The sequence below is a fragment of the Aythya marila genome (assembly GCF_965140915.1).
Source record: "Aythya marila genome assembly, chromosome: 2".
NCBI lineage: Eukaryota > Metazoa > Chordata > Aves > Anseriformes > Anatidae > Aythya > Aythya marila.
Window position 1 is genome coordinate 43,193,713 of NC_139043.1, and position 19,249 is coordinate 43,212,961.

At 40.1% G+C, this 19,249-nt stretch overlaps 1 protein-coding gene across 1 annotated transcript in view; it reads right to left on the minus strand.

Moving 5' to 3' along the window:
• Positions 1-446: 446 nt before the first annotated feature.
• GADL1 (glutamate decarboxylase like 1) overlaps positions 447-19,249 on the minus strand; it is a gene marked incomplete at its 5' end in the record, with an annotated part of 71,261 nt that continues 52,458 nt past the window's right edge. The window contains one exon of the mRNA XM_082755343.1: positions 447-1,186. Within this exon, the coding sequence (XP_082611469.1) occupies positions 1,013-1,186 (174 nt within the window). The 3' untranslated portion in view covers positions 447-1,012. The remainder of the gene's footprint in view (positions 1,187-19,249) is intronic.

Sequence of the window (19,249 nt, forward strand, 5' to 3'; positions counted from 1 at the left end):
CCATGCTTAAAAATACACATCTTTCAGGTAAATATGCTTTTTTTTTTTTTTTCTCTGCAATAATTTTAAAGTGCATCTAAATCTGTTAAATAAATATTTATGCTTTAAAAATAGAGGAAGATGAACAACAGTTCCGAAATTACAGGTAACTCCTGTTACCAAAGAGTTAAGTATTTCTAAGACACCTTTCCTATATTCTCAGCACTGCTGTAGCACTGGTGATGTTTTGTGTGGGCAACATTGGCAAACACTGACCAGGCCTAATCATTTGACTTCACAGAATCACAAAATCATTTAGGTTGGAAGGGACCTTAGAAGGTCATCTAGTTCTACCTGCTAAAAGCAGGGTCAATATTGACTTCTTGGGGCTTTGTCCAGCCAGACCCTGCAAACCTCCAAGGATGGTGACTGCACAACCCTGCCAGGCCCTCGTTCTATTGCCTGATGGTGCTCACAGTGGAAAATCTGGGCAACTCATCTAATCAGGGGCCTTGAGGAACTCCTTAAGTTTATGATTTCCAGTCTTACTGTAAATACCAACTAGGCCTCTACCCCTAAACACATACCAAAATACAGCTTTGACAGAGTAGACAGAGAACTAACTAGCATTTTAAAGCTCATTGAGCTAAATTCACTACTACCAGTAACTCAAGAGGAGTATTGCCTGTATATATAAGCGATCACTTTGAGCTACACTGTGCACAGGCACCCCATAAACAGCTGCCCTCCTTGGGACACGGACACCATTTTCAGAAGTGTTCCCCCAAGGAAACACTTCCCAGAATGGCGGTGGTGCTGCAAGCACTGGCCTGTCTCAGCCCCCATCAGCAAATACTTTTGTGTGAAGAGGTATTCTACCTGCAAAGCTCTGAACATCACTATGTTAAACAACAGTTTCCAACCTATATGTCAAGCTTTTTACTACCTTTCACAAAATAGCACCAGGATGCTGCTGCCATTCTCTGTCCATAAATATCACACGTGAGCAGTGCCTGGTGCTGCAGAGCTACAGCTACAAGTCCTTAGCAAGCAGTTCAATTTCATCCAGCAAGAAGTCCATGTCCTCTCGACTCACTTGTGGGCTGATCACCACCTGGCGGAAGAAGTTGACTTTGCCCCGGTGAGGCTGGTACCCAAGCATCATGCTGCCCTTCTTCATCATTCTTTCCTTAATTACTGGAGCAACCTGAAAGCAGAGACAGAAAAGGCTTATTGTCACCCTCAGAAATACGCCAGATTTGGACAGAATTTTTTTTTTGCTTTATGAAGCTTTTTTGAAGTGTCTGAGTCTTGCACTCCTTGCCTGTCTTCCAGTTGCCTGCCCCAAGAAACATTAAGGCTCAAACCTGAAGGCTTAGAGGCAGACCGTGCACTGAAACCCTGAGGTAATGGGACTCCGAGGGGAATCAGAGCAAGATATAAATCACTCAAAAGACTACTGCTTGCAGCGTTCATCTGCAACATGGGAAAGCTTGGGTTAAGGTTCCTAAGCCCTAGATTTAGAAAGGTTTGAACTCAGGCAGAACATCAGCTGCAGCCGGTTAAGGGTACGGTTTATCTCCTTGTGCTAACTAGGCTAAGCATGATTACTTGTACTTCATGGCCCTTGTCCCACCACATCTGCAAAGCAGCTCTCCCTAGAGGACACTCTCCATTAAAACCCTGTGAACCTTGAGCTGCCAGAGAAGTCAGAGTGATGCAATATTAAGGGAGAAGTCCTGATCCTGGAGGTTAAGATTTCATCTCTTAGATTTACGATGCAAGTAGCATTTGGCTACTCCGCTCTTGCACTGAACGGGATGAAATCTCATAGGTGTCTCAGTGCAGGACGAGCCATAAGTAAGATTGGCAGAGTCAGGTCCTTATAGCTGAACACTTGATCTCATCCCAGCAGGGCTATTAACCTTGTCCAATTAATCTTATGCTTAACTTTAAGCATGCGAGCAGTTCTTCTGTGTCCTCATGCTTGAAATAAGTCATAAGCTTAAATGCATTGCTGGATTAAGTACTCTGTTCCTTGGAAGACAGAATTCAACACACATAAGTATTTTGACAGAAGTAATATTTTAAAGACATGTTGCATTTTAATATATTACTAATAACACTAATGTATTTCAGAACAGTGCACTCCTTTGCAGCCTTTTGTGATGGTTTAACTTGGAACAAAGCAAAAACATGTATGACCTAACCTTGGTTTCTGCATTAATTGATTTCAGCTCTAAAAGTTAGTGCTGGAAACTACCACCTGATCTGCAAAAGAAAAATGATGATGCCAGCCTTGCCTTAATAGCTTTATTTTCACATGGCACATTTTAGTAGGCAACTCTCATACGGTTTGCTTAGATAGAAACACCTACAGTTTTCAACACTAACAGCCTAGCTTTTCCATATTTGCTCAGTGGTAGATGTTTAAATTACCATTCTTTCAATATGTATATTGAATTCAGAGGAGGAATGTGTATGGTTCTAACTTAATTTGCCTCTCTGAATTTGGTTTATCTTTGTGACAAAGCTACGTGTTTTATTTAGTGTTTGTTTTTTAAACTATGAGAGTGATGGAGTAAGCATTCTAATTAAAGTCCAGAGTGTGACATCAGTATGAATTATACACCTGAGAGCAATGAATATCCTTTCAGAATGCAATCTGTAAACAGAAGTTTGTTTTTTGCATAATGCTGCAAGCAAAAATTGAGCAATAAGTTATGAAAGTAGTTCTGATAAACATTTGAGAAACATGAAGATAACGATGAGGACAGGAAGACTAAGAATTACAGCAGAAATGTTAGAGGCATACTGTGATACCTTCACTCACATTCAACAGCACCTATTTCCATAAAATCTAATGTAGAGCTCCGGGCGTGCCTCCTGCATAAAGATCCTAGTGAAAGCTAGCAACAAAATCACAATTCTACTGTATATGTGCAACACGTACATCATTTAGAAAGAGAATTCATCAAATCGTTCCCTATACCATGGAAAGAAAAACATCTCCCACCTGGGTTTCTGTCTGCTTGGCAAATGATTCAAGATTTCCTCGGTTTTGTTGTTCTATGGCTCAGAATCACATCAGACTAACCTCATTTAGTCCATACTCAAGCAAAAAGAAAAATGCACTGGAGTTCTGCTTGGATGGAGATGGCAGTTATTTTGCATGAGACAGCCTCCTTTGTCCTGAAAAGTATGTTTCTTGGCAAACAGTCCTCTCTATTTCAGATCAAATATTCCAAACTGTGTCCCAACAAATCATTGAATGCTGTACAGTACAGTGCTAGCACAAGGGCAAAATCTGGACTCCAATTGTTCTTGCCCAAGTTGCCAGCAGTGGAGTCAAATGGAAAGACTCTTGGTTGGGATCACTCTTGGTTATTCACGCCAATGTATGGACCTGCAACACACATTCTCTTAAACACTAAGTAAGTTTGTCATGATACATGTTCTGCTACTTCTCCCATAGTTTGCTGTGTTAAACCCTTCAACAGTGTATAAGGCTACTAAGAGCTCTACTCTTCCATTTTTATTCATGCCAACTGTGGGCTGAGATTGCAACAATGCTGTGACAGTGCTCAGAAGATATCACACCAGCAGATAGCATACTGAGCACCTACTGATACAGAAAAAGAAACAAACACCTCTATCCCTGTCCTTGACAAGAACCCCCATGCGACCTCTACTCAGGGAACAAAAGCAGAACAAGTGCAAGGGGAGAAGTGAATGCTTTTTAATATACTTTCTTAAGCTCTTCTTTAAGATTCAAATCCCTATGGCAACTTTTAGCCTTTATTGATGTTCTATCAAGAATTATTCCGTTTGTGTTTTTTTTAGTATCATATTATTGATTCTCTTCATCTCAACACCCAATGCTCCACAATCCATCATTCCAAAATGTGCAGCAGCAGAAATGGGGACCATGAAAGCAAACACAATTTGAACTTTAGCAACAGAAGTTCTGTAAAAACAGAAGTTCTGCATTTCAGTAGATCTTCTCACAGAAAGGAAAGGTAGGAAATCTCTCTTTCATTATCTCAGTCATTATCTCATTCGTCCTCCATGCTAATGAAGTTGTGCTCTTAATATGTTTGAAGTGCATCCTTCCTTTTTTGAAGACAAAACAAACACTTCCTACTTATAAAGAAAACAAACCTAAACTAAACTAAAAACTGTCTTGCAGGCTTTTGACAGGATTATTTTTGGAAAGGTTTTCCATCACGTATTTTGCATGTTCTATTTGCTAATGTGATGCAGTCAGTGTAACAAAACTATTATGGATCCTATCCACGGCAAACAGTAAGGAACAGAACATTTGCACAAATGCTTGAGTACATGTCTCACAAAAAAAAAGCCATTAAATGATGCATGGGATGCTAAGGCATGAATTTGAGGAGCACTGGGTATGACTGCTAACTGAAAGTTAAGGCAACTGCTGATTTGAAGCAGAAAAATCAGCCCTATAAGGAACTAATTACCTAGTGAGGAGTTCAATGAGTTCAATTCCCACTGAAGTCAATGAGAACAGAGGATGTTCAAATATCAGAAAGAGCTGCACAGCCCCAGTCAGGATAAGTTCCTAGGAAAGCAATTTATTGAGAGCAAGATTGCTTCAACAGTCCAATTATTTTACTATGGAACTTACTATATATATTGTAAACCTAATTCTTTATGTTGCCTATATGTGGAACAGTCTCAGAATTCTAAGTGTAATGTATCCTAAAACCTAAATTCTTTTCTCTCTTTCCCTCTCCTCACCACTGCCTTCTCACCATTGCCCTCCCCTGCCAGCCCACCCTGGAGATTATTATTTTAAAAGCTCAGTTCAGCAGTGTATTAGGTATCAGACTCAGTAGGAAGGCAGGGAGGGAGTGCAGTGAGTGTAAGGCCCTCCTCCAGCAGAGCTGCACACATGGCACACAACTGGAGGCCCAGGGAATGGCTTTGCCTGGGGATTGATCTGTACATCATGTTCTCCCCATGCTGTAACAGAGGGGCTGTAACATCTCATGCCACCTGGATTCTTCCCTTACTTTTAATAGCAGAGGTTTTAAAAATTAGAGCAGCAATGACATATGTAGTTAAACCCTTCTCCATTTACCTGGGCGATGGCCTCTCCTCCTACTCCCTGCCAGCACTCAGCCACACTAGAAACAACAGAAAATTTTAGCCTAAAATTTAAGCTGTTTTTGTCAAGAGCCCAATCTGTAACTGACCCTTATATACATTCATGTGGAAGATGACAATGTTCCTTCCCAGCGCATAAACAGACATAGATCTATGTGGTAAGTAGAAAGGTCCAGCATGGACACTGCAGCTGTAGTATCGACATGCACCAGGAGGACCAGGAAAGTATCACGTTTCCCTCTCCATATCTTAAGTATCCTTGAGAAGAGTGGTTCTGCACAATCGTGCTACAGGCCAGTACCTTAAAAACCACTGTGTTTCCCACGATTGACTCCTCAGTGGTAATTAATGTAGCTCTCTCTAACACTTGAGGAATTTCCACCAAGCTCAGGCCGTGACCACATAACATGCTTCAGCAGCTATCAAGGACTGATTCATCAACAAAGCTGAGCACTTTCTCGGCAGGAAAAGCATACGCCTAGTGTCTCCAAGAGCTAGCTCCCAAGTCTGGATTCTTAAAATCCTTTCAGAGGACTTGATGGAACACCTATTTGAGATCATTTGTTCTCCTACCAGACAGCAAGACCTCCAAAACCATTCTCAAAGTGGCCATGCTATGTAAACACGGCTCTTAAGATGTGATAATTTCCTAGCACATGGATTTATTGCGTAAAGTGAAATCTCCAGAGCAGCTCTGTTGAATAGGTGATATTCCTGCCCCATTACTCATGTCACAGTATAACACTTTTGATTTCACTCACTGTAAGGGAAACTCAGGTTGGACCTCTACAGAATACCTTGCTGATAATGGAAGGTTGTCCTACCTTGGGTATGAATTTCTTTCTCAAAGCCTTCCGTTACCTGTAATGAATCTCTTTTTAGACCTAATTCAGTATTTTCAAACTGTCCCATCACAAACGATTTTCTGTACCTCTAACACTATACCTCTGTTACCCAAACGCTACCAGCACTGTTGCAATTCTCAAAGACTCTGGCTGTATTAGTCTAGTCGTATCAGATGTTAACATACCACCACAACAGGTTTTCCAAACTGTGGGCAACATTTTGTAAATTTTGTATTTTCCTTATTTACATGCTAAGCCAACGGGAATAAGTTACAAATTGGTAACAGTGCTGACTAAAAACAAATCCACTAAGCAATGAATTTGCAAAAATATATTGCTTGAAGGAAGAAAGATTGTCAATTTGAAAACTAGCACAAATGAAAAAATAGCATTCGTCAGAAAAATACAGAAACCAGAAAAGTTTAAAATAAAATAAAATTATTTTGAATAGTTGTTTCAAAACAATGTTTTCAATTAAAACTTAAATTCAGTTGGAAATTGACCCATTTTTTATTGCAGGGAGTAGAAGAGGAATAAGGAAACTGAAACCAAGCAGACTGATTCATCTTAGTTCATCTGAAAACAAAAATTATTTCTGGTCAACTAAAACCAAGAATTCTATTCAGTTTCTTAATTCAGTGGCCAAACCAAAAAATAATAAAATCCATTATTTGTACAGCCATAAATACATGGGATCAAAAGTGCTGACACCACTTAACTAAAATGTCTGTAGAATTTCTGCCCCCCAGAAAAGACAGAAAGTATGAGAAAATCTGTGGGACTGCCTGTTCTGTTGGCAAAAATTGGCTGGGAATCTCATGCGAACAGCTTTTAGTAGTATAGCTGACTCTAATCTTGCTAGCCCAGCAAGTACTACAAAGTCAGAAAGTGTCTATAAAAACTAATGTTAATACTGGCAACTTATATCTGCAATGTTTTTTTCCAACAGCTCCCAGTTCCCCAAGCACCTATGCAAAGTAAAGCTGATGAGCTCTTCCAGCTCCTGGCAGCAGGGACTCGCAGTCACCAGGCCCATTCCTCTCCTCCTGAAAATCATTTCAAAATTGCCGCAGACTCCAATGGAAGCAGAATGCAATTATCTAAATTTCCTCCTTATGCATCCGCTTCAGGTGGCAGTTTGCAAACAGCCTTCAGCCTTTACTAGAGAAAACCACACTTGCAGTAAATCAATAATCTTTCTAGGGATCTGCAAAAGCAGGCTAGACACTGTTGGAAGGACAGCAGCATATTCGCAGATCAAACTATTTTTCTTCCTCAAATACAGCCTTTATGAAACTTTCTGAGGTACTGAATGCTGCACTAGAAATTGGCAGAGGGCTGTAGCTAGAAGACAAAAAAAGTCACCCTTTTGACAAAATGGAAAGATCACATTCTCATGATTTCACAAAAATGGAAAACACATTTTGTGTTCTCGTCTCAATTCTTTCTTGCAATAGAAGACAAGTTTATGCAGAACAGTCTCTCTCATCCAACCACAAAAATCCATTTTGGCCTCCCTAGAAAAGGCAAATTTGTTCAGAGGTTCATGATTTTTACTTAAAAGGTGACTTATTGGCTATTCAAATTCTGACAAGTTACACTTCCTGCAAGAAATGATTCAGATTCATGTATATTCACAAGACAACAACTGTTGTACAGTAATTGCAACCAAGAAGTAAACAAAACCCCAATTCAATTAAGCATTTGAGCACAATTTTAAACTTTTATATATGGCCTTCTAATTTCAGTGGGTCTTCTCAACATTGTTCTTATCTTACTTAAACGATAGCGAGGTGGTTGAAATAATAGATACAGACTCAACAAACAGGATTGGTCCCTTGCCCTACTGTTTGGGTTGTCTTGGACAAATGACTCAATCTCTTTTGGGTAACATGCTTCTTCTTCCCTTCACAGGGGGCCTATAACCCTTACGGGCAGTGAAGTCTCTGTGTGTTCATATATCTCTTGTAATTGACCCTGATACCTCACGGGTGCTCTGTACACTAGTATGATATATATTAAGTAATTTTTGTGCCAAATAGGTCTCACAAGCATCTGTCACCGCATATATGCTGCCCTTTCCAGTGTGTGCAGAAGGTAACATTGATACCAATGATACCAGTTAGCATTAAGTGAGCACGGTAGCTGGCATTTTAGTATTGATCATTGGATGCAATACAAGTGAAGAAAACACTTTGCTTGGTTGGTTGTAATCACAAAACTAGCTAAATACTACAAATATTTGGAAGTAATAGTGCTTTCAGCATATTGTAACACTGAGAAAGTATATCCTCCACTGTTAAATATCTTTTGTTGCCTTGTGCTGCAAAATCAGTTGCTGGCTTTGAAACAACAAGCTTTTTTTTTTTTTCTTTTGGTGATAATTAAAAACAAACTCGGACCATTTGTCAGCTGTCACCCCAACTGGGACAATCGAAATACCAAATATTTGCACACCCAATCATGGCTTTGTTCCTGTAGCCAAGGCGCTCTGTAAAACCCAAACATGTTTTTCTTTTGTCTAGAATTTGTTCTGGGCCCACATCCCTAAACCACTAATAAATTATTGCTGTACACTATTGCGCCAGTGTTCCCCTTGTGCCACACCAGGCAACAAAAGGAGAAATAAGCGCATTTGTCAAAATAGCAGTAACCACTTCCACATTCTTTGGAACAACTAGCATATCAAAGGAGACCAGATGCAGCTGTATTTTTGTCTTGATACAGACATTCTTCATGCACCTTCAACGCAAGGCTGTGCAGCATGTCTACGCTATTATATTTTGCCCATCATCTTCTCACCGGTTACTTTTTGCCAGAAGACCCACTTATGAACCCCACAAATCATTGCAAACGACCTGACTAATAGGAGATGACAGGTTGGTTTCAGATTTTGATTGCCTTGAATGACTTCTTTAGCCGGTCATTTATGCAACAAAAAAGTGTTCAGATCAAGGCTTTTACATTAACAGTATTTGCCTCTGAGAAGGAGGCACAACAGACAGAAGCCACGAGTCAGCATGTGAAGATGGTTGGGTATGTTTTCACTTACAGATAAAACTTTTGTTGAACACCACTGTTTTCCAGGTACGCAGTCCCATGCTGTCTTCTGTCTGAGTACACGTATCTTTTCAAGACAATTCACATGGATTCCTTATTATTATGAATAACGTTCCTTGTTATTTCTCACATTTCTGTGTTGCTTTACCAAGGTTTTATTAACAAGTCATGTGCAAAGTCTAGGCATTGAGAAACGTCCAAAGGCAAGAGCACTCGGAACTGCTTAAACAGTAGCAAGAGAGTCGAGTGCCACTGGTTTTTATAAAAACAATTGTTTTAAAAGCTTTCATAGTGCACGCAAGGTTCTGCAGAACACTTTGCTAAGTTTCCATTTTAGTGACTAGGTTTTCCAGTCCTTTCAATGCTGCCAAAGACAAGCTCTCTCTTCTCCATGCAGGATGAAAGGGCAGCTTGTCATCTTGAAAGCAAGAGTAACTAACAGGAAAAAAATAACTTTTTTAGTTTGTATGCATAGGGATGAGCTTCTGTTCTCCTTCTCCACCGGGGGAAAAAAAAAAACAGTGCAACATGAATGTCTGGGGCTGGGAGGAGCACTTTACAATAGAAAGATTACATTATTTGATGACACAAGTTCAAAAACTCAATACACTTCTTGAGTAGAAGAACGAACATTGCTTCAGAAAGTTGGAATGATTTCCAACTGGTAACACCTTATGTATTTGCATTAGAGTAATGATTAAAGAACAGGAAGGAGTCTTTTTTCATATTCTTTATAAAGTTCTAAAGAAAAACGAGTATTACAACAAAACTGGATTTCCTCCCCTCTCCCCCCTTAAAAACAGCATAATGACCTTCACAGAGGCTGCTTCTAATCTGTTTGGGAGAGGTGGGGCTGTTCTACCATGACCCACACTGCTACCACAAAAGCAGGGCTGCTGTCTGAACAGATCACCCAATTTAACAAAAAAAAGACCCCTTCTCCCTTCCATCCAGTGAAATATAGGACCAATAACTGTCATTTATTATAACTGTTTTGCTTGTCCAAGATTGATTTACTTAAAGCCTAATCTGAACATGAAATAAAGCTATCAAACCCTTTCACATGGAGTCCTACCAAGATCAACAACACTTCATCCATATAGATCTTGTCCCAGGATAACGCTCATTCCAGCTCAGCCTTCCTCATCAACTCATCCCCAGTTAGCATATTTTTTTTCCTTTCTCTCCACAAGTGAAAAGCAACATATGTTACAAATCTTTGTCCTTAAGCCCATGTACAGACGCTGAACTGAAAGAGCAAAGCAGGATCCTTAGGGTTTCAGAATTTGCAAATTTTCTTGCACTATGAAAGGCTGCAAAGTAGGGGGAAAATAATGGCTTGCACCCACAATTGCTTGCAGTTAAAGAACAAAATTATATATGATTATGATTAAAAGGAGCTAGATTGCAGTTGATCCTTAGAAAATTTGAAAGCAGTTGGAGGGGGAAAGGCTCAACGTTTAACATCTGTCCTGCAGAGACTTGTAACAACATACTTACCTCAAAAGGAATATAGGGAATAAAAAAATCGCTAACGTTGGGCCTACTCTACATCCCTATAGCTATGGCTCAACACTCAGAAGCAGAGATTAAATCCTCTAATCCTGTACACCAAACTGATCTGAGAACCTTATTCTTTCTCCAGCCTGGCCTACGGTATTCACCGTGGATTATGGTAAATTCCACAATTTCCCTTAGTGCCACAGCAACCTCTAAATCACACCAAAAAGGTAAAGGTTGGTCATACAGTTAGAAATAAAAGAATAGAAGGGTGAAAAAAGGAGAAAAACGGAAACATTTTTGCTAGGTTTCTGCACAGCATACATATTTTTACAAGAGAGAGAGAGAACATGCGTAAGAAAACCTTTTGATCTTTGAAAGCAGTTACGATGTATAAAACTCATCCATTAAAGTCTGCCGGATTTCACTTCCATAACTGAAAAGTTTCCACAGAATTCAATAAATACAAATAATCTTCCTACAAAATTTATAAAGTCTCCAATTCATCAGTGTCTCTACTAAAAAGATCCTCTACATTAATCAACATTCACCTACAGAATTCTGCCGTGAGAGATCCTAGCAGTTTTATAGCTGACTTCATCTGGAGTAGAGTTAGACTAACAAACGTTCCCTTATAACTCTATTAAATTTGAAAGGAAGGTCTAAATACTCTGCTGAAAGAATATCAGTCTCAAATATTTTCTACTGTTTTAAAAGGAACTCTTCTTGGTTACAAAATATGTTGTAAGACTTGAAGATATTTCTGACCACAGTGATCCCTTCTGAGATTATCAAGAAGTTCCTACCCTGTAGGCATGAAAAAGAAACATGTTCCATCTCAATCCTCTTGAGATGCCTACAGCTAGAAAGGAATATGCGCTTAAATATCTGAAGCACAAAATGAAATCTGAAGTATCTTGGTATCTCAGTACACATCGAGGAGGAGGAATTCCTCCAACTTATCCTCACACATCTTCCCAACACCACTCACAACGCTACTCAAAATAGAAAGACTGCTTAACTGAGCAGATGATACGAGCTACACAGTTTTTCTGTGGCATTACTATTGATATTTTCTGGACATTTCTGAGATTACTAATTAGCAAGCAACAAGGAAGAGCAGTTTTATAAGAAGAAAAGACAAAGGGTATAGGCTCCAACCCTTTTTGTCTTCAATTTGCAAATTCAATGCTTTCTTGCTACTTCTTAAAGAAGTGTTTGACACAGCAGGAGAGAAGTGCAGCTCTCCTCATACTGAAATTGGTGATAGAAAACAAAAGAGTGTTAACATAATAAGTAGATACTCATTTAAGTGCAGGCAAGCTTAAGATTTATTGACCTGAGACACGAGGTCAATATTTATTCAGAGAACAATAAATCTTGATACTTGGTTCTAACAGATGTTAATCCAATGTATTATTAAATCCATCTCATTAAAGCTAATTAGATTGTGTGTCCCCGTGAGTCTTGTTGCCAATAGTCATTAGTACTGCATGGGTCATAATTACTGTGCTTTTGATAATTGAATCAAATAATTTCCAATAAAACTAAATACCTGAGGATGGAAATATTTTTTTCTCTATCATGACTGCATTATTGTACATTTTATTGGTTCTTCCTTCACACTGCTGTAGACCTTCCTTCCATTCTTCTACCAGGATCTAAGCTAAGGATCTAGCTAAGAATTCAAAAACTCTGCTTGAGCTATACCATTTTTTGAACTTTCTCATTTGTCTTAAAACCTGGTACTGCTAAAGTCACATCCATCCATTATGCAGGTAAGGAGCAAGAACACAAATCAATAAGCAGCTGCTGTTAGGAAAAAAAAAAGGGAGGGAGGGGGAAGGAACCACCACCCCCACCCCCCCAAAAAAAAAAAAAAAAAAAAAAACACCACAGAAGTCATAATTCTAAGTGAAAAATTACTCTTACTTTGGAGATTTACAGTGCTTTCCATCCCTACCTTTGAACACGCAAGAGGAAGTACTATACTTACTGTCGAAGTAACCGAGGCACACAAAAAGGAAATAATAACCAAGATCTTAACCACAACTCTATGCCAAAGCTAGACACCACTCAGGTACATTAGTGATTTAGTGAGCAGGATGGGATATTTTTAGTGCATATTTGCACAGATGACAACTCCTCCAGTGGTTAACACTCCGCACAACACAACACATACCTATGGTTGGCAACTGGTGTGAACTTCATGGATCGTGAAGATTTAGCATGGACACAATGGACTACACAAAATCAAATCCTGGTCATTCCATTCTTATATTACACACATGAGTAATATAGACCCCTAGCTCCTAATTTCAGCTCCTTATAATATTAATCCTGGGTGGTATTTTTCCATCAGAACCTGCATTGCATACAGAAGGCAGTTGCTTAATTTTGTAAGAGCCTCACACATAGGGGGAGCAATAACTTGAGAAGATGTGTCAGGTGCACTGAACTGTACATCATGTGTTACCCAGGGAAATGGCCTCCAGCACTGAAGGTAAAATATGGAAGGTAGGATTCAACTCCCATCATTTTGGCAGTCTGAAGGTTAGACATCTAGCCTAAACATTTAGGCTTTGCTTTTAAGGAAGGAAACGATGCACCTCTAGAGAGTGATTTATCTCATCGTAGAGCAGGCATCTAAGATATATGGAGTTGATTTAGAAAAGCCTTTCTCCCTGTCTGTGGGCCTCAGGGAACACCTCCGCCCAGCTTTTAGGTGACTAAAGCACGGTAAAATTAAACTTATCTTGACAGTTTATCCATAATCAAAGATATCTAAAATCTACCTTCCTGCATAGGCCTAAGATCTGCATTGGTCACAGTGCAGAGGGAGCATATCCAGAGTACAAGCAGGATCATGCAGAGCTATGTGCTCCCCAGTTACTGACACGGTAGATACGTGTTAGGTGATGTGATTAAAAGCTAACCACAGAGAACACAAAGACTCAGCAAGGATCAGAGAAACAATGACAGGCAGAGGAACCCTAGTAACCTGATCAGTGAAAATGGAGCACACCACATGGACTACTCCTCCGACTATCAAAGGAGAGCACTTGCCCCTGGTGCGAAACCCACAAAGAGCAATGAATGAAAAACTCTCACAGGAATGCAAGGAGAGGGGTACAGTACATCTTACGGGATGCAGAAGGAAGAAAAGTCTGGGACTGTAAAAAAATGTATTCTGCGATGCTTAGGTGAAAGGACCAAAGGTGTGGATGGGGAAGGGTCAAGGTGAATTGGGGAGAAACAACTAGGAGAAATCAGAAGAAAAACATAAACAGTACCATCAGATACAAAAACTGTTGGTCAGTACACTCACATGGATGAACCCTGTTCTTGATCACCGCAGTCTATCCTATATTCCCATTAAATATTATTTCTATCTTCTGTTGGAAGTGTAAACACTAGTGAACTTCAAGACGCACAAAAGTAGTGAAATAAGAGGTCTGAGTACCTGCAACCTGCAGGGTTTGCAGATCCAGGTACCAGCAACTGGATGGACTCAAGACCTAAGACCAGCGACCAGAGCGACCATAATATGCATGTATTTATCCCACTAGATTTGAGTCCTGATCAGCTAAAGAGAATTGGGTGGTTCATACTGTTCATGTTTGTATGATTGCTATAAATGTTTGGATGCCGGTAAAGACGCTGCTCTTTGTCTTTATCTGTGTGGCCAGCCGTGTATTTTGTGTGTGTATGTGTACCCCAAAAGTTAGAAGGATTGTGAGGTCCTGCTTTCACAGTCTGTATTCATATTGAAATGAGTACGTGAGTACGTGTACTCTAAGGACCCAGGGACAGAGAACCACAGTAGCCTCATACCTATCAGGCTAGAAAAGGTGAAATCCCCCTGAGTTCCTAGGGCACCTGGATTCAGCCATTTTCTGACACTGCACTGCATTGCTACTGCTCTGAAGTCTTTTCTGTCATTGGCAATTGACGGGTGACAATTTTCACTGAAACTGCAGGGACATGTGCTTTGAATCATTTCCTATAAAAAAAGAACTCATTTGCATTTGATCCCAGAAGTGTCCCGTTGGTCCCACACATGCATACTGATCATTAGAAAACTCTGCCTTTTAAATGTATGTGGGAATCTTCATCTGCCACAAACGAAATGGAGAACTTCAGACTAGGATAAAATTCGCATAGGCTTTTACCTCATTATCATATTGTATTGTAAGGTCGCTGAGCTCAGAAACTTAAAATGTACAGAATGAGACAATATGAGATTTGCAGTTCTGATTCTGATTGAGGGAGAACCATCTTTAACCAAGAACAGTTGTGAGAATACGTGCTAATACCATACTAAGGGTGTGCCTCGACTCTCTTGACGTTACTTCCCTTCATACATTCAGAGCCAGTTTTTGTAAGTTGAGTGCATGCAAATCCCTTTGGTGCACAGCTGCCAAGCTGGCTGTGTGTACATGCAACGATCCAGTTTTCATGTATACACAGGCTATCTGCTTGCATATATTACATGCATACAAGTACATCCATGCAGCCATGGAGGACCAATTCAGAACAAAAGTCAGACTTACAGAGGACTCCTTGAAAAAACAAAAAACAAAAAACAAACAAACAAAAAAAAAAAAACAACACAAACACAAAAACACAAGGCAAAGAAAAACCTCCATCTAGTTCACAGCATAACCTCCATTTCTCCAACATGCTGCAGAGCAATTGACATGGTCCTCTGCATCTAGCATGGCTGCAGGCTACTGTCCTCCTACAAGCTTCAAACTGTTGTTATTTTACTTCCCTCAGATGATTCTCATTATAATCAGGCTGAGTGCTGAGTTAAAAAGTAAGTGTATGAATCATATCATCAACTCAGTTGTCTGGAATCTGGCTTTGCCATGCGTTTCCTCATTGCTACACACATCACCAGTGTAAAACATGTTGTAGCTGCATCAAATTTCCTTTTGCTCTTTTTTTAACCCTACAATCGCCTGTGAGTAGATACTTATTTATTGCTCTCCAGCTTCCTATCGGCTGATCATCTGTGTCTTCACTGCCTTGTAGCAGTGACAAAGAGTTGCAAATATTAAACTTGAGGTTATTGACCACGGGAGACCTCTTTATCCAGCTCCTGGGACAAGACCTCAGGACTGAGTGTGTGTGTCCTGCTCAGTAAGAGGAACAGAGGATTCTCAATGCCTAATTTAAGCCATACACTGTGCATCAGTAGTTCACCTTCCCACAGCACTGTATCTTTTGCCATAGCCACCCCCCATGGGACTGTCTCCGAGCTGGAGCAGAAGAGGGCTGGTTCAACCAGCTTTAATCCCACCAGAGGAAGGATGCATGCATCAGAGTAACTAACCCTGAGTCATGCTGTTGCTGCTTTACTTAAAGAGATAAGCACAAGACAAAAAAAAAACCCTCCCAGCTATTAAGACTTATTATCTGACACCCTCCTTCTTTCAACTGTTTGTCTACTGTACAGATCACAGAAGTCCAGTGCAGTGCACATCCTCCTACTACTTAAACACTGCACCTTTGATATTTTCTACAAACCATCACTCTAAGCACTATTGTACTAGCCTTTCCCAGGTCTCTAATCTGTCTAAATCCATCTACCAGACTCCAATACCAAAATTACTCTTCTTTTTTTTTTTTTTTTTTTTTGTAAAATGAGCATTTTTGGACTGATTTTCTTCAGAGGACTTCATTTTTCCAGTTACATAATGCAAAATACATCTTGCATTTTTTCCCTTTGAAGCCAGCACTATTCCCAAGGTACAGGACTAGTGCAGTTTTTATAATTTTGGAGTGGGAAGTACAGAGATGGATTCTCTTTAGTTTGTTTTTAACCTTATAAAAATCTGTAAGCACATTTTCAGAGCAGTGCTCCCCCTTCCCTGTTACTACCTTGTACTAAGCACCGGGACTCAATTTTTACATTCAGCAACTGGGTTTGGGTCTGTAGCAACTATTCTGAAAACTGGCATATTTGACTTTCTGCACTATATAAACACCACTAATCCTAGCTTGAAGTTACAGGATATTTTATGAATATTTGGTGATGACAATGGCAAAAAATGCTTCCTATGTGTTTATCAAGTAATTTAAAAATCACAGGTTCAATATGATATTAGACCTTAGCAATGCCACTAAAGACTTTCACTTCCACTTTAAGAGGATTCTGCCAAAAAGATTAATTACTCGGGGACAGAGAAAAACTTTAAAAGCTGGCAGGAAAAATGGTCAGTCTCATGTACTTTCATTATCCTCTGTCAACTGACAGGAGGCCAAGGCAGAACCCGGCATGGGTTGCTTTTGATCACCATCTAGTGCAGAAAGTGAGGAACTGCACAAATTCAGGGAGAGACTGATTTCAAGGTAAACAGGAGCGGGATTAACAGTTCTTTTCATCATTTTTAGAAGACCTGAGATAGGCTTAGTGAGTTTGAGAACGCAGAAATTTCCAGGCATCCTGAGCTGCCTGATGAAAGCCAGATATTGCATAATGACACTGTTTTCTACACGGTGGTGCTGTGATGGTCAAGAGATATAAAGGCAAGATCTGCACGGTGAAGATCTTTCTTCAAGCCAAACTACTTACTGAGAAAAAGCAACATGGTTTCACACCAGAAACCTTTTCAAGTCTCAGTATCTAAATGTTACATCTGTGTCATTGTCATCTGTTTTTTTTTTATCAAGACTGTCAGAAATATTATTTGCAAAATTCTTCACTTACAAAAACAGACTATGTGTTGCTACGGATAAAACCCATATTGTGAGTAATTGTGGGCTCAACACTGAGTCACGCAAAATGGACGCTACCTCAAGACTGGTAAATCTGTAAGGCAACTGGACAGTGAGGAAAACCTGGACAATTTTTCCAATAGCACCAGCCAAGCAAGGTCAGATCTTGGCTAGTAGTCTTGTCTTTCAGAAAGCATGCTGTGACTTAACACACAGGAACTTGGTACCTTTACTGAGGAACTTTAAAAGGCAAAATCAAAACAAAACAAAAAAAAGACATGTCTTTATTGAAACAGGGTCACACCTTCAGAATTAAATAATAATCATGCAATATTTCATCAAAGATTACCAGGAGGAATCTCAGGATGTTACATAAGACACACTTGCAAGAAGTCTTTGCCTACAGAACAGCCTTCTTTTTTCACAGGAAAAGTACTGCTCTTCCCCACACTAAAAGGCAGGCATGCTCCTCATCGTCCTTGTGAGGTCAGGTTAAGGAGCAGACAAAGACACTTTGACACCGTGACTTCCCTGCAGCATCCAGCCACTGTTACACAGTATCTGTCCACGCCAAAATCCATATAGATGGAGTCTCAAATTCAGAGCATCAGCTGAACTGTCACTCAGCATTCAACTGCTGTTAAAACTGTACTGCCTCATCGTGGGATTCAGACCTCGCAGAGCACAATTCAAATGCCTGGGAAGCAGAGAACTGTAAAATCTTTACAAGCACTGTTTCATGTTTTTATTAGACACTGACCTCTCAGAGATGATTATTCAAAATATCTACTTTCTAACTCTAAACCTTGTAAGAAATATGTATTTTTATACAAAGGATTAAAATAAAGAAAAAGAAAGAAAGAAAGAAGGGAGAAAATAAGGGAGGGAGGGAGAAGGAGAGAAAGAAGAAAAAGCTCGTGCTGCCTGGGAAGCAGGAGATAAATCATGCTTGCTGTAGTTCACTCTAACAGTCCGTGCCTTCAAAGCAGAGCTGGCAGTATCACTATGGAAATTATGTTGATTTAAGAACTGGAAGATATTTCCTCCTCTCCTCAAACATAGTTGTTGTTTTTCCTTTCCTGAGTGCACCAAACAGACATTAGCAGTGTGTGCACTAATTAGCAGTTCAAACATATTACTGTTGTTCTGGTGCCCCCCGATGGTCGCCTTGGCTTACTGCTAGCGATGGCTTAAAACTAGCTATTGGAAATAAGTGTTCAAGACGCAATCCCCAAATGCATGGGTAGCTCCCCACTCAGCTGGGTCAGAAAGCTTGAGCTCTGAGCTCAGGCACAGCTACCTGCACTAAATATTTTCAGTATATGGGTTCCAGAGTAGGGTACACAGTACCAGTCCTACAGCCAGGTCCTAACCACCAACCCCAAAACAATTCTTGCAGAGTGCTTTGGCAGCTTGGGCAACAAATCTTCCAGGTCAACACAACTACTTTGTAGCTACCATTGATTGTGAAAATGAACCCGATTCACGAGGATAGACACTTCTTACTGAGTCTCTGTGGAGAAATGCATGTAATTAAATGAACCCTGGCATTATTCAAGTGCCTAAGATACGCAGTACCCAGCACTGACCGTGCCTTCCCTTGGCTCCCCATTTCCCACATCCCACTGTCACTCACGCTGACCCAGCACAACCAGACTGTCCCCAGCAAGGTCCACAAGCAAGTTTTATACAGCACTGCATCCTGTCCCAACTCACCAGCAAGGGTGTGGAGCACACCCAGTATGTTACATCTTCATTTTCAACCACGCTGGGGCACAGAGATACTGTCACTGGTCTAAAAATCAGCCTCTGTGAACTGATCACATCCTGGCACAGTGCAGGCAAAAGAAAAGAATGCTCCCAATCAAAGAGGGCCTTTCAAAAGTCTTAATTTCCAGAGAATTTCAGGTAGAAAATAGATGAAAGCTTACAGCTCTTTTAAAAGAGATTAGAAGGGCAAAAGCTGCAATCTTTCAATCAAGAAAGAAGACAGCTTTATCTAAAAGTCC